Genomic DNA, 21,388 nt, shown 5'->3' on the forward strand with positions numbered 1-21,388 from the left:
AGAGGCAGAGAAGAAAAGGAGTCTCAGGTAACATTGCAAGATGGTGTCCCAATTACCATTTAGGACCCTTCCATCTTTTGTGGCCTTTGTAGCCTTTTTCCTCTCTAAGCAAATGCCATTTCTGGCTCATTTAATAGTGTTGCATCCTCACCCAGAGGTGAGGATATGGAAGGAGACAGAAAAAATAGAGAGAAGCTGATAATGTTACAGTTTGCTCTATGTTTGCATTTTATATTGTTCCAGGAAGAAATGCAGAATATGAAATGTTAAATCCAAAAACCTAGCTTTTATGAAGGCCTGAATGATATTACATGGAACAGTGGGAGATGCATTCAGAAAAATGCCAGGATTTTAGCAAGACCAACCAATCCCTCCAGAAAACTTTAAAACTGAAACAGCACATATCACAAACTGGATTTCTACTTGAGAGGAGATTTCTACTTTACTTCACTCTAAATCTGCTTCTCCTTTGTATTTGGCACTTGTAGAAGTTTGTTCAATCACATTCTCATAGCACTGCATGAATTCACATATTTAGTCTTCTGCAAGTAGTTACAAACCATGCTCACCATTCCTCTCATGGTTCTTTGCGGTTCTTTGGAATTTTGTAAAGGCATCCCGTGAAGTCATGATGGCTTTCAGTCCAGAACACTATGTGGGATTGTAGTTTTGACAACAATTCATGTTGCCTGTTATATTTTTTTAGGAAGACATGCAAAAGTTCTATCTTTTAGTTTTCTGAGAACTTTGATATATGTCCTATTGCCGTGTTTGCAAGATGCCTTTATTTCCCATAAAAGAGAACAATTACAGAGCTTCAAATTTTAACAGTTGCCAACTTAATATTGTGGTTCCTTGTTATCAAATCAAAATGGTAGCAAATGAGACAATAGTCCCATTATATCCTTTTTCACGACAATCTAATAAAAATGGAAAGGTCTCAGATATTAATGCATTTTATTGGTTATTGAAAGATGTAATCTTGTACACTTCTGCAAATCTTCTTCCTGGGATTTGGTAGACCTGTCAGGAATCTGGACTATTAACTTGCAAATAGATCCAAGGATAAATATCTGGGAAATACGAAATCTTTTATGTTGTTCTTGACAATGTTGTTCTCCTGTATAATTTCTAAAATACAGAGATTAAACTAAAATTAAGTGCAGGCATCACTTTTTCTTTTGAGCCTGAGTAAACTACCAGGTTTATTTACTTGTTTATTAAACTTAATTTAACTGGCCTGATAACAGTGGAAACTATTAAAAAGAAAACATTATTTCCATTAGATTACCTGTATTAGCTAAAAATTAATTCACAAGAAAACATTACAGGTCAATACAACAAGGCTTTATTGTGACATATATTTAAAAGGGGGGTGGGAGGTAGGATTAGAGTTCTTTCCAGGTTTATGTTTTTTTTAAAAAAAGGATGTTGGTTATTCTCATTTCTTTCATCTTAAATATTGTAATCTTATGTGTATTGGTAGGACATTATTCCATGTAGAACTGGGTCATATTTTTCCATCTTTATTAAATTTGTTCCAAAAGGATAAAACATTCATTTGAGGGCTATTTTCCTGTTCATGTAAAGTAATCAATAAAATATACAGAAGCTCCCAACTTATTACATGAATAATAAAAGGGGCAATTGATAACATGATTTAGAAATTATACACACAAGCAAAAGATTCCCCTTATTACTCATGATTAGATAATTCAAGCAGAAGTCTTACATTGGAAGTAAATCTCCTGAACTTAATACAACTTTGGTATAGAATTCCATTGTTAATTCTATACTGAAAATTGTTTTAAGATAGGATGGTAAAATGAGAAAGATTGATTGATTGATTGATTGATTGATTGATTGATTGATTGATTAGACTTGAGGTCTGCCTGATTCCAGAATGACTAGAGGCTGATTACAATTTAAAAACAGGAAAAAATAAATAAACAAAGAATCTGAAGTGTCTGAACAACAATATCCCATTTAAAAAAACAAATACCATCAGGGTTCCACAGCCACCCTACCCCAAGGCCTGGGAGAATAGCCACATTTTTAAAGACCTCCAGAACATCAGATCAATTTCCACAGATAGAAATTTTGTTTCACCAGTGAATTCACTAAATACTCTTAGCCAGTCTATGATCTCTCAACCATAATGCCTGTTCCACTTGCATGAAATGAATAATACTGATTTATTTTACAGGAGTATTATAAAGGTAACCAAGATAACATTCGTCATATTCTTTGACCCATCTAGATCAAGGGTAGTCAGATCTTGGCTCTGGGCTGAGGATTGCTCACATTAACACAGAGATATTCACCACAAGTTCTCTGAAAGTTTTGGGAGCTTCAAACTGCTGGTCAAGATTGCTGCTGCTTTGAAAGCAAGGAGGAAGTAGTGATCATGAGCTGAATTATTACTAGGGAGATAGCTGCATTTATTCATTTATTCATTCATTCATTTATGGCATTCATGCTGCAGACCACTGCTTCTCCTCTGCAACTAGCAGCAGTAATTTTTAACAGAGTTGTTGAGAAAGGGAGCCTAATCTTTCTCCGATAATCTCTTCTCCATCTGGCAACTGTAAGATGATCGGTTGGATGGTTCAGAAAGGTTGATTGAGCTCTAAGAAGTCAATGGTCCACAAATACAGAAGCAGATTTAAATTCTGTGAAGCCACCCAGAGCCATCTGGAGTGTCGTGGCCTAGAAGCTAACTAAACAAACAAGCAAACAAATGAAGTTCTACATGTAACTTACAGGATTCAGGTTGCCCTCTGGTGCTCTAAACAAGTATACACATGCTAAGAATTATTGAATGTACTGACATCTACATATGATGTACAATAACAAAGCAAAACCCTCATATGAGTGTTAGTAAAATTTGGGTCCTTTCCCAGGTCATATACAGAGAAGGGAGAAAGGGCAGCCATGGTTGAATTTTCACAAATGCGCCTAATTGTTCTGTGCATTGCTTTGCTTTTTTATACTGTATACCAGTTTGCAAATCTTCAGAAACCTATCGAAATTAATGCAGCTTCCACACAATGTATTCTAAAATCAGATCCAATTTATTTTAGTAGACATTCAAATGAATTAATTTAGTGGAAGTGTGATGAACATAGACTCTTGTATATACTTGATAGATGATAATTCTAAACAAAAGGCATGTCTAGGGATGACCTGACCAAAAACTGACCTAAATCCACATCCTAGGCTGATTTAGACTACAATGCAACCTTGTGCTAAATAGGTACTATAGGAATTGCCTGGAAGACACCCAATAGGTTCATCAAGACATTGATTGGTCTGTTTGAATTTCCCATCTTGGAAACTACTCTAACCCTCCTTAAAAAAAAAAAAAACTGTTGTATAAATATGCTTGGGACTGCATATGGAACTGGCATGGGTCTATACAATTGTCTTGAATACAGTACTTGCTTTAGATGGAAATTATCAGTATCTTTAACTTTAGGACTTATCAGCTCAGTTCTCTACTTGAAGAATATTTTTTCCATTAACCCTAGACTCTCAACAATACAGCTAATGCTCTCTAGAGAAGCAGTGGACTTCCACTTGATAGCTCTGTCAGCAGCATATCTTCTTTTTGGGCCTTGCAAGTAAGAAAGCTCAGCATGATTTGTAAATTTTTGTTGTCAGAACTCCATTATTTTTCCCTAAAAACTCTTCAGGTATTTTGCTCAAGCAAGAAATCTAGTTCAGATGAATATGTACATTTATAAACTTACCATCCTTTGGTGTTGTTCTCCAAACCTCAGCCCACATATATTATCTTCATGGAATATGAAGAACAGAATCCTTATTTAATGTCTTTCTCACGAAAGTATTTATCAGAGGCAAATAACCCAGATCAAGGAAAAAGAAAATGTATGATACAAGCAATAGACGGTATCCTTTCCCCCAGACCAAGCTAATATGGCATACTGAGTTGACTCTAGTTTTAATCTGTTTTAAAGTAGGCCCACTGAAACCAACAAGGTTTAAGTTATTACTCATTTCATTTGGCCTACCTGAAGTAGAACTGTGTTTGAATCCAGCCTATCACTGGGGGAAGATGCTATAATTCTGTTGCTATAGAGATATGAAGTGTTGTTTCTGCAGAAGTGGCATTTCTGCTGACAATTTGAGAGCTCCCTGTGAGCATAGTTTTGATGAATTGCAGTCAGCATATCTCATGAGAGGAACTGTCTGCCTTTAATCAAGGAAGAAAATGAGCAGGACAAGTACAAGCTTGGAGCACTGGAAATGTTTCAACTTCTATTTTTTCCTTGGTATATTTGTTTTAAAATTTGTCTTCAGTAAAGGAGAACTGGTTATTTTTGGAGGAAAAACAAGCAATTCAGTTCTCACTAGATAGTTTAAATGTCCATCACAATTCTCATTTTCTGTTTCATGAAGCAAAGCAGCACAATTACAAAATGGTCATCAGGAAGTCTTAAAACCTAAATCCATCCCCAGATTCTATGGTGAATTAAACACAAAAACCTGTATTGAACTAATAAACTCAGAGCACAGCCCTATTCTTAAAAAGTGGTTATGACAAAGATTACCATGCAGTTGAAAATATACTTTTATATCTCTTTGCTTCCTATTTTATGTTAGGTTCTGGAAAAGGACTTCCTCAAAAATTCAGAAGCAAATAATAAAACTCATCAAATTATTTGACTCACTAGGGTTGCAAATTCACTACAGATTCACTACCCCTAGTTTGCTCAAATCACAGGAATTTTTATTTGACTCTCACAGCAAATTCGGCTTAAAAGATTAGGAAATATTCTGTTAAGCAGAATTGGTGAGGCCAATTATGTTTCCTTGAGGAGGGGATGTACCAACACCTCCTAGCAGCAGCATTCCCTTTCCCTTCAAACATTCAGGGCATTGTTCTCTCTCCAGCCACACATATAAGCCAGGAGGTGGTTGCTGATCCCATCTCACAGAGGACCTGAAAGATTCCCAAATGATCTCACAAGTTGTTACCTCTGTCATCTCATGAAACCTGCCTAACCAGTGTCCAAATCTGAGAAAATATGAGTGATTTTTACCTGCAAAATGCCTGATAAACTGTCCATAATAGCTAAGAGAATCTCCCAGTCCAGCTTCCCCAGAAGGGAGAGAGTCACATTAAATATTGCCACTGGCCAGCATTCCACAGAGGCAATAAATATAGAGAAGTAATGGCACTTTACCACCTTTAACATCACGGTCTAGCCTCAAATTTAAGCTTGTACCCATGTCAAGTCATTTTCATTTTTCATCTTTTACCAGAGTCACTTCGAGTGTCTCCTCAGATGCTTGATCACTTGGAGCTTCTTAGTAAATCAAGGAACAACCCTGGATCTGAATATTGGAAGAGGCTGCTTGGGAGCAACTCTGTCAAGCACATTCATCACTTCTGTGTTCTAAAGCTAAACTAGACACCCAGCAAAGCTCCCTACCAGATCACTGGGAAATTCTCCAAGAAGCCACTGGAAACTAGTTGAATTCATGGGACTGACCCTATTAATGGGGGACATCCACCCTACTGAGGATGGTGATTAGATCACGAGATAGTGATCTAATCATAACAGTGGGCTGATTTTAATGTCCTCCATACTCAAATTACGTACTACTTGCTCTGGGACAAAGAGCAGATCTAATGTGTGGCCCTCAGTGTGAATGAGGACTGTGATGACTTAAGACAAGCCCTTGGTTGTTACAATAGCCATGAATTCCCACATACCTTCAGGTTATGGCCCACTTAATATCCACATATTCCCCTCTGCTCACTTTGAGTGGGTTCATACCTTCCTGACTTAACACCAGTACTTTGCAGAAGGTACATAGCATTCACAGGAACCAATCAATTACAAATAACAATAGATACCATGAAGATTTTTCTCTTTATGATCTCAGACTAGAGAGTTTATAGCTGGTAATTTTGTCTCCCCCACTAAGGAAGCTTATAGCTTTACAAATTGTTGTTGTATTTGCTAGTGACCACTAGGAGTCACAGATAACTATATATGAAAGAAACATAACACTAGTAACAATATGGTGACAATATGGTAAGTGAGCAGCAGTTGATAGTAGTGGTTTAAGTTTGTCCCATAATTTGTATATGGGAATGTGATCTAAGGCTTGCTTACAAAAATGCTTGCTACATATAGAGCAGACATTGGGGGTTGTATTGTCCACCCACTCTAATGAAAGTCTGTTCTTTTGCCAGGATATTTTTTGAATCCAACCAGTGTCACAATTTCCAGTATAGATGTCTGGTATAGATTTTACTGATTGTAAATTGATAGGAAGATAATTGGCATGGTGGCCTTTGTTGCTATTCTTAAAAATTAGAGTAATATTCCTAGTCCCCAACCATTTGCAATATGGGGAATATATATTTGAGGAGTAAATATATTGGTTAATATAATATAATATAATATAATATAATATAATATAATATAATATAATATAATATAATATAATATAATATAATATAATATAATATAATATAATATATTGAGGAGTGAATATATACCTCAAGGAGTTAATCTATATAGAAATGAGGCCACAGTTTGGGGACCACCATTCAGTATTGTTTTTTGTCAGTCCAGGTGTCTTACCAGGTTTAAGCTGGTCACATATCAAACAATATCAACAACCAGAAAAGACCAAGAACACAAGTTTCTGAACCATGTTGAAGGGGGAGCCAGGGCAACAGAACTCAAGGCATCAGTTGCATCCAGTGTTAGATAGTTGGAAGGCAGCCACTGACATGCTGAGATTTGGGGTTATCTTCCATATTGTTACAGCTACTAGGATGGTGAGGGGTGGGGGGGGTCCCCTCTGGTCTCTACTTTACATGAGCAATATACAAGCTTTAATTTCCCCAGTTCCTACTTTCAATCAAAGTGTAATTCACCATATTTCACAGAAACTAAAAGCTAGTGATGTTCATGAAACAGAAAAAATGTGGAGTCCTTGGGGTTCACTGAGCTTGGTTGTTTTCTTGCAAACATTTCATCACCCAGCTAGGTAACATCTTCAGTGCTAGAATGGAATGGGGTTTGCTCTCTGTTTATATGCCCTGCCAGTGTTGGTGGAGGTGTGGGTTTTGTTTTGTTTTATTTTTTCCCTCTGGTAGTTCCTTGATTAAGGTATTGTTTATTGCTTGATTGTATGTCTGCTGATAATCTTGGTGTTTAATGTCTGCTTATCTGGGTGATGATTACTAGTGAGGAAATGTTCTGATCTTTTGTTTTCCTTTCTATTGTCTCTTTTGAATAGTGTGTAGATGTTGTTTATCTCTGTGTACCTGTTGATGGCTGCCTTGTCTGAATACCAAGCTTCCAAGAATTCCCTCACATTTTTGGATTTAGCTTGGTCTAAGATGCTGACAGTTTCCCAGTTGAAACTATGGTTGAGTCTGTCCATGTGTTGTGAGATTAAGGAGTTTTCATCGTGTCTTCTGACTGCTAATTGGTGTTCGTGGATGCACTCTGCCAGCCTTCTGCCTGTCTGTCCTACATAGTGGTTGTTACAGTCCTTACACTGTATGTTGTAGATGACTCCTGTTTTTTCTTCTTGGGTTACTGGGTCTTTTGATTTGCTTATGATGTTTTGGAGAACTTTAGATGCATCTCCATAGCACACAAGCCAACTAAATGGGTAAAGGACAGAAAATATGCTTTGTTTCAAATCTGGAATGAATCACTGTTTTTCAGCAGTTCTGCCTAATTAGAAATAAAGCTCAGAATGTTTTAGTTGTTCCAGGTTTTAGATGAAACAAAATCTAGATGGATCCCAAAGTAGTTTTATGGGACAAATAGGGCAATGCTGGTGTGTATCATCATTTGCTCCCCTCAGGAGATCCCAGCATGGTATAACCTACCAGCCTGCTATCCCTGTCCTTCCTAGCACCTTCCTTTCCCTTTCTCCTCTCAGCCATTGTCACTGCCACCACCACATATCCTACTGGCCTGCTTGCTTCTTGATCATCTTCCCTTCCCTCCCTCCCCATCAGCTATTGCTGATATCCCAGGACAGCATATCCCAACAACATGCTTTCTGATATTTCCAGCATCTTCCTTCCCTCCACCCCCCACAGCAGTTGCTGAGGTACCAGCCTGTGTGCTTGTTTCTTACTGTGGTGGTCTCAGCAGTGAGGGACAGGCTCCCAGCACAGCATATCCCACTGACCAGCCTGACTGTGATCTTCTCAGAACTGTCCCTTCCTTTCTTCCCTTCATTCCCCTCAGACACTATGTCCTTGGTTTTTTCCCCCTGTTCTCCCATACACACACAACCACTTCTGCCTAGAACAACTACATTTCCAGAATAATATAGCCTTGTTTTAATCAAAACATCTGAAATTCATGTATTTTGGTTTGGACACAGATCTCCTGAAATCAGCAGTTCTGTGCACAGAATGTTTTGCACATTTCTATTAGAAGTACTTAATTGATCGACAAAGCTATGAATTATAGCAGGCTTTGAAAGAGACTGCCGAAGTAATTAATGTTTTGTCATTTCTTGGCATCACCGGAAAGCTAACAGACAGCAGCCCTTGCTGAACCACCTGACTAATATGCCAAATACAGGAAGTCCTTGTAGCAGACCAACTTACAGATACAGTTATTCAGCATGCAGATGAATCTGTGAGTGGCAGAATCTGCTTGACCTATATTCCATTCCACAAAATAGGAAAGATATTCATAATGTAAAAGTGTTCCATACATTAGACATGACATTTCATTCACATGGATGAAAATGATATAGGCTGGAATCTTAAGAGCAGCTGTTACCATGAATCAACAAATTACCCTTTTGTCAATATGCAGTAAAGTAACATGAAGCATAAGCAATAGGATGGAATATTTACTGAATTGGTGCTGTTGCTGTGCAGTCCTAAATCGATGGATTGCTTTACCCAAGGTTCCTTTGTTTAGTATTAAGAAATTTAAGCACAGCATTGTGACCCCTAAACATGAAGAATCGCTAGTATATGGTGTTTCTGAGCACAGACAATAACCATTGTAAACCCAGTGGAATGCATAGAACAAAAGAAAATTGACTACGTGGAAATGTTCTGTTTTAACTTGCTACAAAGCAAGATGAGAATCAGTTTGTACATAAAAGGAATTTTGTAATTCTCAAGATACTCTTGGACGTCTATCCTCATACTAACTGAAATTATGAACTGGTCAGATCTCACTGAAAATGCTACTACACAATAGTACAGTAATTGGACGAGTTTCATTTCACAATGAAACACAGCAGAAGTCCAATATAATATTCTGGACTTGTTTCATACTATAATTGTTTGAATAATTTGGAAATTGGTTCAAGCGACTAGCATTTATGATCTTTGCAATAAGCAAAATCAGTAAATGGATTTTTCTGGATAACTGCAACCAAGAAGTTAGTTGCTACAAGGGCATTTCTGAAGATATGAAATGAGATATTTTCTGAGTTAAACTGAATCAGAAGGCAAAAAGCTTGTTTATTTGTTTGTGAAAGAAGTAAATTATATGTTAGAACTATCTGAAGTTGAGAGCTTTCTGTATAATTCATCTTTAGCAGGGGTACAAGACCTTTGGAACTGATTCTTGGATTAAATTCTGTATGACAATAAAGATCAGTCCCTTATCCATTTACTGGCAGGAAGATAATGGACAATTCTATTTTACTGCTGTGGACATTACAGCCACATGTTCTACAATCCAGTATGTTTTCTTTATAGCAAAACTATTAATTTATATACTATAAAGATTTTATCAATGACAGGAATAGAATAGAAATAAGTAAATAAAAATCATTCATCATTTTTCAATACACAGGGCAGAAGGAACTTAAGATTTCATGAGAAAAGAAGAAGAGATAGATAGATAGATAGATAGATAGATAGATAGATAGATAGATAGATAGATAGATAGATTTATCCATCCAGACATAGGGGTTTGAGTTCTTAAATCTTAAAGGTCTAGGTATAAATCTCTGTTTATTTATGTGTATGTGTGATGCTATATTTTTTCCTGACATCTTTAATTTATAGTATGATAGAAGTGGCTATACTTATTCAGTTTGGGCAATGGATATGGGTTGGTGAGGTTTTTTTTTAAAATAACCTTATCAATATTGCTAAATTTCTTCATAAACAAGATAGCAAGAAATTCAAATGTCAGAGAAGATGAAATTGATTAAAGCACTTACTTTCTGTACTGAAAAATTTGAGGGTTATCACTGAAAATGAAATGATGAAGCAGAAAAGATATATATACCATTACAAATTTTCATCTATACTTATATCATGAGGCTTGGTCCTTCAGGTGGAACCATCTATTTACCTATTTTATATGAAAATACATTTTCTTTAACTTTGATGTTTAGTGATAATTTTTCCAGATATCACTAGTATACTTTCCAAAAAAAAAAAAAGAAATTGCTGGATTTAACTGAAAGTTTGCTCTCTGTAGCTTATGCTTCAATGTTTGTTATTTTAATCTCTAGGTTGTGGTATTACACCATCTGATTCAATGCACAAAGTCATTTCCATATAGCCAGTTCTTGCCCCGCTTAACTTTTTTGCAGATTCATGGCAATGTGAAACACTCTCACTGCTGGAACACTATCTTCCCATGTTGCAGGCCAGAATTCCCTCCAGCTGGCTAATGGGAGGGAGCAAAAAATGCTGTACATTTTTCCTTCCTCTGCTTGTTTACTGAAATGAGAGGGGGAAAGTATTGTATCACTATACAAGGAAAGCAGTAAAACCACTCCTCAGACTGGTTGGTAGTAAAATGGGAACCCTGAGGTAGAAGGCAGGAGGTTCTTCCCAGGAGAAATTATCCGTCCTGCCCCTACAGCAGTGTTGTCCAAACTTGGCCACTTTAAGATGAGTGGACTTCAACTCCCAGAATTCCCCAGCCAGCATGGGAATTCTGGGAGTTGAAGTCCACTCATCTTAAAGTGGCCAAGTTTGGACAACACTGCCCTACAGAAACCACCATCCTATGCTAACTATAAAATTTACAGTGCTTCCTTTGGAGCAGTATTGGAACTGATAAATATTTGGCTCTGTTTTCAAAACTGCTTACAAGCTCCATGGCATCAAGGGGACATCAAAGGGCAGTAGCACCAAACTCAGATTGTGCAATCACAACATGTAAAAAATGCCTCAGGCTACACTGTAGTGATGGAGATCCAAACAATGGAGTTACTTCAATAGTTAGATGACTCTTTAAAAAAAAAAAAATCTAGGGATGATACAGAAATTCATGTAGACATTTTTAGTGGATTTTTCTAATTCACAGTTCCTTAATCTATAATAAAAGCCTGCTTTTTCCATAATTTATAAAATAGATTGCAACTTAAAGAAGTGCATGGAAAATCTGTAGATTTGAGAAAAGTGTAAAAGCCACATAATATTAAGGAAAAATCACCTGCAGAAATGTGTAGAAAAAAAATATTCTAAAATGCATGTATTAGGTGTTATGCACATGATTCAGAATATTTGTGTGGGATAGGAAGAAGTTAAGGCCGGATAAGCAAAAAAGTGAGCAAAATTTAACTTGGCAGTTTTGTCTCCATTATTCCATTTCTTATAAAATGTACATTGGTTAGCTTCTATATGCCCACCATTTTCCTAGATGAACTTCCTCTCTTCTTCCTCCTCCTTCTTTGTTTGTCCTCTTGAGCTTGCCCTCAATAATATACCTTTCTAAGTCTGTTATAACTGAAAGACGAATAAAGGAGGGCAACTTTGCCTGATCCAGAAGCTTCTCATGCTGCTTATTTTTATTTTGTGCTTGTGATTTCTTCTGTACTACTGCTTGCAAGGAAAGAGTCAGTACACAAGGTTTCAAGACCCAAAGTTAAGGCTTTGGCCTTACCGCAGCAAGAGCATCTGGCTTTGAGGCTGGCTGTAAAAGTAGATATCCTGGTAACCTTTCAGGTTCAGTCCTCTGTGTTGTCCATCTTCGATGTTTTTCAATCAAAAATGTTACTGTGCAAAAAAAAGATATCTTCATGAAGCAAAATATAAGTTTATTCAGCTTGGATTCTCAATATAGTATTAGTTTAGCTTTATCATGCTATGATGGCGTTACAGATTCCCTAAATATTCTTGGAGAGCTTAAAGACTGCATTTAGGTGTGAGGTCTGCTAGGATCTTTTTTTTTTTCTTGGTGAATATTAATGAAGAAATTTTTCAAATTTCATTTTGGGAAGATAGTGTAATACAAAGAATCGTTCCTCGGGGTATAATCTATAAAACATTAGTGCTTCAACACTTTGTTTCATTGGAGAGGAGTTAGCAACAAAAGGCCCTTGGGCAGAAGTCCCCATGCTATTGCTATATTCAACTCACCTGTTCAGAAGCCATTTGGAAGTTTGTGGGGTGGGGGAGGAGAGAGAATGAAAAGTGCATTGAATCACCTATTAAGAGATAGTAAGAAGAAAACCCACTGTCTAAAGCGTCTACCGATGGAAGGATGACAATGAGATTTGTTTCCCACCTTTAATTTCAAAATGCTATCAAGGCAACTTAAGAACAAATTCATTAAAAATAAATAATATGTAAACAATTACGAACTAGACTAAGGCTGAAATCTTATAGACCTTGGGAAGACATCTCAGGGACTGTCAGCCCCCAAAGGTAGACCAGACCAAGAAACAGATGCCAGGTTTGCCTAAAACTAGTGTTATTAACTAGTAACAAAATCTTGCAAATCTGAATGTGCTTCTCCTCCTTTCTCTTTTATCTTCATGTGAATTCAGGGGATTGTCTGAGACATTTTTGGGTCGCTCCCCCTCATCTGGGCTTCTGAAGTGTTTATCTAATCATTGCCTTGGTAATGGATCTTCTCTTTCTCTGTCAAGGTCATCCTCTTTACTTTCTAGAGGGACTGTAGAATTTTTCACAGCCTTCCCACCAATGTCAAAGACTGAATGCTGACAACAGAAACAGAAATCCTTTGTTAAAAGTCCCTTGATCTCATCCCTTTGAGGTAGCCAAATTAGGGAACAGACAACACAATGTAATGGCATGTGGGAATGACCTTGGGAGACAGGAGGAAGACTGGACAACTGGCATGTAAAAGACAGCTCAGCCCACTGAAAGAGAGAGGGCATGGGAAACATTTCAGAAGGGACCCTCCCTAGTTTTCCAGAGAGTAAAAGGAAAGGAGGGGATAAATACTTTCAGTCTTTCAAGATTCTGTTAATATAACCTTACAATAAAATACTCATGGTTGTGCTTCTTGTCTGGACTACCTTGAAGGGCTAACACATAAGGACTACTGGAACTCAATTTTATTGTTATAGAGTATAACAGATTCTCCAAGGCCTTTCAGAGTTTCCCTGGAGGGGTTATCTTGGGTTTTTTTCACCTTCTCTTCTTTCCCAGTGCTAAGTTGATATTTACCTAACAGTTCTTGCATTCCTTCTTCAAGGTTATCTCCATATGCCTTTAAACGTCCTGCCTTCAGTGATTACTAATACCTACTTTTTCCCAATACAGGAATTCTAGTCTCAGAGAGGACCAAAATCAGATATGATTCCCACAATTGGTACTCCTTTTCAGGGAATAAAAGATAGAAGTAAAAATTAAAATAGAGTAATAAAATAAATGCTATAGTTTCCCTTTCTGGCCATAAAGCAACAAGGTTTGTGACTAGAAGTATCAGCCATTCCCACTTTGGAGGTAAAACAATCTTCTGGGAGATAAACAAAATCAAATATTATTAGAAAAAAATAAGTAAACTCAAAATATTTGATACTTTCAAAAATACATGCAGTTCTTTTGGCAGATTACACGATAATCAGTGAGGTAGCTTTCAAATTACATATATCAACTCCCAAGAAATAATCAATCTGAAATTACACAAAATACCTTACTTATTCAGAGAAACATAAAGAAGAGTGAATAAGATTTCTAACACAGAGAGAGCAGAACAAAACAAAAAAATTTTTAAAGTCAAAGTCAGATTACTGGTTATTCCTATTTCTTAAAGATAACCTGGCTCCCACAAGCAGACTCGTCTGTTTCTTTTCCCTGGACCTTCCTCAGCCTTTGGGAGTAATTCCAGCTATTTATCAGATTTGTTGGGGGAATGGTACCCTCCAGCCTAGGTGCAATTTTTTTTCTCCATGTCCCTGGAGTTCTGCCCCTCTCTTTTAATGGCACAGCACTTTTTTATCTATCTAGAAGAAGGAGATGCTGGGAGGATCTCTCTCTGTTTCTATGTGCCAAAAGGGAAGTCTTATCTGTGTGAAGATATATTCAGGCTCAGATACAGAGCAGAGTTTAAATAAAGGAAAATGATCTATCCATCCAGGTAATATGTGGAGATATCAGAAGCCTGGGAAATTAAATGCCAAGGACCCAATCGAGTGGATGGGGTCTCTCTCAGGTGGGCTTTTAAAAAGGAGAAGGCAGTGTGCATTTTGCCCTTGTCTTTTGGGAACTGAGTTTTCTTCCCCAAGCCTTGGCTGAAAGCAAGGTAAGTGAGAAAGCTGGCAGCAACAGGACCAGCCTAGTAATCTGGACAGCAAGCTAGGATCAGTGAAGAAAGAAAGATAGGATATAAATTGTATTTTATTTCCTAAATGGAGATCAGGGCTTTGTGAATTAGTTCTGGTGTATATGTTTATGAGAGATCGTGGGGCTGAGAAATCCCTCAACTTCTTCAGAAAGCAATAATTCTGTATTTTGTTTTGTTTTGTTTTCTGACTTTATTATATACAATAACATTTTAAATTATGAAAGAACTGGTACTGCTTTTTACCTGGTAAATGATGGAATAGAGGATTTTCTTTAGAGTAAAATAGCTGGTGGATGTCTCCAAAGAGTTGTGGGGAGGGTGCAGCAGGGCTGTGGGGGGAGGATTTGAAGAAACCCTTGTGGGAAGCAACAGGATTGCTCACACCACTACATCCCAGGGATTACTGTGCCCCATCACACCTTTTTAGAGTTATGAGTACAGTCACTAGTTCTAATTTTCAGAGTAATGTTTTGTTTTCAAAATAAAGACAGTAGTAATATGTAAGTAGTAAAATTTTACAACTTGCCTAAATACTTTTACAACAAAGAAAAAAAAAAAACCCAACCTTAACTATTATTTAAAAGCATTAGCATTCTGTTGAATCTACGTCAATAGATAAGATGACATGTAAGGGATAATAGACAATTGCTTTCTATTTCTGTTTGCTCAGTCAGAAATAACAAATAATTTCCCATTTGAGAAAAGAACTGCTCTTTTTTTATTTCTGTACAGGTAAATTGAGAATTCAAAGGCATATTGTATGCAGACAATTCTTATTTCCAGAATTTAGAAAACGGTAACATTTTGTAACTCTAAACCAATGTTCCTTAATCTGGTGTCTTCCAGGCATATCACATACCTTTTGCCTCAACCATGTGCTGTTCATCCATCTGGACCATGCTAGATCAGAGCACAGGCATCAGACCTATGTTTTGAAATTGGTAATTCCACTCTTCTTCAAGGAATTTCAAGCATTATTTTAGCTCACCACTCTCCCCCCTCAAAAAAAATAATAAATCTCATGAGGTAGGGGAGATTGAAACTGAGAGACTCTGTTCAAGTTATAAAGTTGGCTTGAGAAGTAAGCCAGAGTCTGAGTCAGATTTGCATATAACCAATGCAGTTGGTTTGTGTTGACCAATTGCTGGTTGTTTTTTCCTCAGTTTTTTCCTGCTTTTATTTGTATATCTTGCACTGCCAAGATACCTCAGCATAGTAGAAATATGAAGTATATATCAGCCAGAATGATGTTGGTTCGAACATTACAAATTATGATCAAAACAAGACAGGACTTACAAGCTAATAATACCATGCTTTCATATTGTAGTTTATTGCCCCCAAATAAAGCATAATTTGTTGCTTGAAATGGGTTAAAATGTTCAAACAAACCCTAAACTATTCCTGGCTGAGTATTAGATATGAATCAAGTTAGTAATTAAGACAGAATACCACATGAAGTCAAGACTCTCTGGTATATATTTTTTCTGACATACGCTTTTATCCTTTTACAAATGGCATATCAGGCCAAAGGATTTTCCTGTTTAAAGATTTGGGACATGACTGTTATTATACAGTCAAAATAATTAACATTGTCCTTGAAGCTAATATCATTGTCAGCAATGTCAGCCAACCCAAATAGTCCATCTGGAAAAAAGTATAATATAAACTCAAAGGAAACAAATTCTTTTACCGGTATGGAGAAATTGGGATTTGTTTGTTTGTTTGTTCCTGTTGTTTGACAATTATACATTAATTTGATTACAAAAATAAGAAATGTCTTTGGCCATAAAAAAGACTTTGAAGCTGATAACACTCAACTAGCCATCACTTTATAAAAGAAGTAATATTAATTGTCTCCCCCCGCACCCCAGTCCTACTATACTGCCTTATCATGGCAAGACTGGAGTGGGGGGGATTTCCTAGGAGGGATAAGTGAAGAATGACTAAATTTGAAATATAACTAAATGTTGGGAGTATATAATCCCAGCAGGATCACTTGAGGTGTGAAAGTCATCCCAGCTGCCCAGCTAAAGCAAGTAGGCACCTACAGTATATGGGGCAGCAGAGATATAGGAAGATGCTGGAGGCGAAAGGTCACTTTAGTGTCAACAACAAAAGCATCTTTCATACTGCACAGGACAAGGCAATAGTAAACCACTCTTGTATTTTACCCCCCCCCAAAAAAAAACCCTCATAGATAGAAAATATAAAATGATTGACCATATAGTTTCAGATGATGGGGCCTTCAGGTCAGATGGCACTCAACATGCTACTGAGGAAAAACTGAGGATCTTTTACAGTACTAATAGTGTTTATGACATGGTTAGGTATCATTTGGGATTTCTAGTTGCTGATGTTGCTTCACAGGAAAAGACAATCAGAGACTGCAAAGACAGAATTACAGTGGGAACATGGAGTGTGAGAAGCACAAACACAAGAAAGTTCAGCAAAATGAAAGTTAAAATGAATCGACTTCACATTGACATCTTAGGCATCAGCAAATTGAGATGGACTGGAATTGGACACTTTCAGTCAGCGGATCATACTGTTTACTGCTCAAGACATGAAAAACAAAGAAGGAACAGTGTTGCTTTCATATTTAGGAAGGGTGTAGCAAGAACAGTACAATGCAATCAATGCCTGAACAGTATCAGTTAGACTTCATGGACAACCCTTTTCATATGGCAATTATCCAAGTTTATAATCCAACTAGTGATACAGAAGAAGAGGTTAATGAATTTTATGGTCAATCGGACATCAACAGAACATGCAGGCAAGATGTGCTACTTGGAAACTGAATGCCAAAGTTGGGAATACTGAGGAAGAAAATGTAGTTGCACTGTATGGCCTAGGAGACTGAAATGAATTCAGAGAACTTATCAATTTCTGCCAATCCAAGAATGTCTTTATTGCACATTCTTCAAACAATCAGAATGATGCCCATATACATGGACATCAGCAGATGGAGTACACAAAAATCAAACTGACAATATAATTGGTAGAAGAAGGTACAAGTCCCAGAAAACTAAGATTGGGGAGACACAAGTTAAAGTTTACTCTCAGCTTTGAAAAGTCACTGGCTGTTGTTAGACCAGTGATACTCCCAGAAAAATCTATTTCATAGGTTAGTTTTTGTGGAGATACAAAATAAAGGCTCTAATGTAAGCCACTTTGGGCTCCTAGAGAAAAGAGGGGATATAAATCCAACAAATCAATAAGAGGGATATGTTCTACTATGGAAGGAGTGCCTTCCAGCCAAAGGGTTCAGAATGCAACATCTAGGTTAAGAAAATATAAATTAATGGTCTAATATAAAAAAGTAGAAGCTGTTGTATGTAACGTAAAGAGACTTTATAAGCATAGTAATAAACATATTTAAAAATTGCTCTATAACAAAAGTCTTAATCCATAGGAAGATATATTTTCCATTGTTTATTCAATTTTATCTATGAGTTTAAATTAATGTTAATGATATAAGATCCAGAAAATTAAGATATACATTTCAATAGAAAATAGAAAAACCAGTAAATGAATGAAATAAGTTGGCCTATATAGCTATGCTAAACTTTTTTTCTGTCAACAGTCTTACAGAATGCATTTGTATAAAAGTAATCCCAGAACATCCCTCACAAATTTGGATTATTTTTTCAGTGTCCCTTTTTCTCAGCAAGATAGCCTCCCTGGCAACAGAATCCAAGATGGTGTTTTTATTTATTTATTTATTTATTTATTTATTTATTTATTTATTTATCATATTGATATGGCCACTCATCTCACAAAAGTGGCTCTGGGCGACGTACAATCAAACCATAAAAAACAACTTTAAAAAACATTCAACTTTCAACATGATAACAACAGTCAACTGACACAAATAATTTGTGTCAGCTATGTCTTGGCATGGTGACATAATATGTGTCAATTGTGCATTGATATCTCAGCACATGTAACATCATGTACCCTTTTGCCTCCCTCACAGATGCCCATGTCCTTGCTGTCATGCATATATTGTAGATATATGCAAGGACTTTTGAGAAATATTACCTGGAAGCTTCACCGACTCTTTACAAACATAACCATGATATATTAATAGTAAGTTTCTTAAAGTAATTAAAGTAAAAACTGTTGAAATTAGGGCTGTGCATGCCTTGAAAATTATGCATAATAAGTGCATCAGATTTTGCATGAGGAGAAGATCAGCAGAAAAGAATGTTGTATCATTAAGGCAACCCACCTTTGTCAAGTGTCTAGGAGCCTGAACAAAAATTATAGGTGCTTAAAAGTTACATTATGTTTAACAAATCAACTCAAAGCAATCACAACCTTTTCAAGATCACATGGAAGCCTGAAAAAGGAGATTTATGGATAGTTAGAAAAGTATTGGTGCTCATGCAAAGTCTGATATACTTCTTGCAAATCAGTTTGAAGTGTGAACAGCCCTAATAGAAATATATTATGTTTATCATTAATATTTATATAACAAGAAGATTAAGAAAGATATAATTAACAAGTGGGGCTGAAGTGCTTTGTAGCTCCAGACAATATGAAAGATTTGAAGCTGTACTGTACCTATTTTGTGGTACAGAGTTAATTTCATAGCAGTTATGAAATGTTGAAGGATAGATACCCACACTGGACCTTTTCTTACTATTCGCTATAGCAGGGGTTCCCAAACTGTGAGGTGTACCTCCATTGGGGAGGTACAGAGTCCAGGGGAGGTGTGAAGCACTTTTTAGTTCCATTGTTATAATAAATCCACCTTTACCAAAGTTTCATTGTATTGTTTTCATTGTTCATTTGTGTTCATTTTGGTGTTTAGATTTTTAGGCAAGATGTGTACATTAAAATTACACTAAAGGGTGGCACGACAGCAAAAAGGTTAGGAATCCCTGCTTTATAGTAATAGGGGGCTAATACCCTCCAACCTAAGCAAACCATCTCCTAGGACTAATTTTCCCTCCCCCTGATTTTTAATACTTGCTGAAAAGATTAAATTTCTATTTTCCACTATTTTTTGTCCCCCACCCTTTTGGGGGGGGGGGAATCACCAGCACTCAGCCATAGACTAGATTAAATAGATGGTCAGAAGCAAGAAGAAGAAAGCATAGTTGCAGCTGTGGGTCTACTTCTATCATATCCCTGGCAGATGCCTCCCACACTACCCCACACAGTATTCAGCACTGGAGACACCCTGATAGAGGGTAGAGGCTGGATTAGACCTGTAGTCTTTCCCCTGCATGTGTTACCCAGAACCAGAGCTTTTTCAAAACCTTAAAGAACAGGACTGTAATATTGAAGAGAGTGCATTCCTGCACATTGCGAGGGGATGCTTTTACTTTTATTTAAAGAAAATGGCAGAAGAGTCATATGAGTTGGCAGAAGAATTGGTGCAGACAGCATTTGTTTACTGTTTTAAAATGTGGGGAAGAGGGATGTGCTTTATCCCCAGTGTCATTTCTAACGCTTCACCTCCTGTCTTCATGACTGTATCTCATAATAAGGTTTTGCCTGCAGAACACCAGAAGCCTGAAATGGAATTAGATTCAGGGACAAACAAGGCATGTACTTTTAATGGGAAATGGCATACCACTCCAAAAGTAATAATCTATCATTAGGCCAGCCATTAGAAAAGAGTATAGGTGTGCATGCATTTAGTTGCAGGAGTGGACCGAAAGGGTACTTGAGTGCTGTAACTGGAAGAGAGTGGAGAGCATGAAGGGAATAGTGTACAGAAAAAAGACTTTGAGCACATAAATACAATGCAGGCATGGCCTTGGAGAGTTTCCTTATGTTCATTCATGAATCCAAGATGTTTACCTCCAGAGACCATTTGTTTAAATGTAACGATAGGCGTTTAAATAAAATGAGCTTTTATGAAAGTCTGTCATTTTTAATGTAAGAGGGAAATGTATTCTGCAAGAGCCATGCCACTAGTATAATGCAGTGCTAGGGATGATATTAATACATAGTAGCTACAATAAAGGAACGGCTCCCATAGTCCCCGATTTTAGTTGCCAATGATAAAGGAGGGAGTGCAGAAATTAAGAACTCTTGCAGCCAGCTATTCTAGCTTGGTTTAACCTACCTGTCGTGAGTTGTTTTTCTGTGAGCAAAATATTCTAGAATCAGGGGTAGATTTTTCAGCTGCTTGCTTTATTGAACCTTCTAGAACAATTAACTCTAGTGAGTCTGCAAGAATTATAATATATTCAGACAGCTCAAGTTAATCAAATAACAGTAAAGGAGCACAGGCATGTTTAATTAATGAACAATAATTCAATTCACTATACCTCTCCCTGGTGTTAAAAGATTACTGTGGATAATTTCCAGTTTAGTTTGCACCCACCACACTCCCAATCATCCCTATATTCAGATCATAGAAAGCACACACACCACTTAGCTAGAAAAATATAATTTGATGTTTATTTATTAAGCATCTGCAACCATCAAGGGAAATTTCATCATCAAGTTTGATTAACTCTATATTATATTTATAGTTTTCTGATAATGATCTTAATAACAGTTCCTTGATTAAGTCATCAGAAAGGTTCACATTATTTTGTTTTATTGTCTTCTGAACAGAGAGATACTTTGACATATGTTCCATTCCCTGATAATTTCAGATTTATGAGATTTCTGAACATTAAAGTGTTATTGCTCATTCTTGGTGTGCCTACATCTGTCTTAGCCTGTTCCAGATTTCCTTTCCTGAAGCACAATTCTGAATCAATTTACACTTTGCTGAGTTCAGCCTCAGAATTTTCTCAGACTTAAGTAGTCCATCTTTTTTGCTCTAGCTGTTCTGGCTTGAGCTTCTTCTGGACCTTGCAGCTCCAAGGCTTTTCAAA

The 21,388-nt window shown here is 36.8% G+C and overlaps 2 protein-coding genes and 1 long non-coding RNA gene across 32 annotated transcripts in view; 1 reads left to right on the forward strand and 2 right to left on the reverse strand.

The window, feature by feature from the left end:
• Positions 1 to 21,388, forward strand: part of ADGRB3 (adhesion G protein-coupled receptor B3) — a 498,176-nt gene that overhangs the window by 293,752 nt on the left and 183,036 nt on the right. The gene's annotated exons all lie outside the window — the stretch shown is intronic.
• Positions 1 to 21,388, reverse strand: part of LOC148217043 (uncharacterized) — a 194,899-nt gene that overhangs the window by 105,437 nt on the left and 68,074 nt on the right. For 29 of the 30 annotated variants that reach the window (XR_015795571.1, XR_015795577.1, XR_015795572.1 and 26 more), the window contains exon 3: positions 11,892 to 12,004. Coding sequence is in view for 18 of the 30 variants with exons in the window: in XM_088137515.1 (XP_087993641.1) it covers positions 11,892 to 12,004 (113 nt within the window). In the remaining 12 variants the exon portion in view is untranslated. Of the gene's footprint in view, positions 1 to 2; positions 2,721 to 11,891; positions 12,005 to 21,388 lie in introns of those variants that run through there. The other variant, XR_015795580.1, reaches the window with a different exon arrangement.
• LOC148217044 (uncharacterized) lies at positions 3,521 to 11,884 on the reverse strand. The gene is made up of 2 exons (XR_015795583.1): positions 11,638 to 11,884; positions 3,521 to 10,720 (listed from the first exon to the last, which is right to left on the reverse strand). It is a non-coding gene; the product is annotated as an uncharacterized LOC148217044 (long non-coding RNA).

The sequence above is a fragment of the Python bivittatus genome, unplaced genomic scaffold, assembly GCF_059951505.1.
Source record: "Python bivittatus isolate LINGU-HERP-01145 unplaced genomic scaffold, Pbiv_v1 ctg000020_np1212, whole genome shotgun sequence".
Classification (NCBI taxonomy): Eukaryota; Metazoa; Chordata; class Lepidosauria; order Squamata; family Pythonidae; genus Python; species Python bivittatus.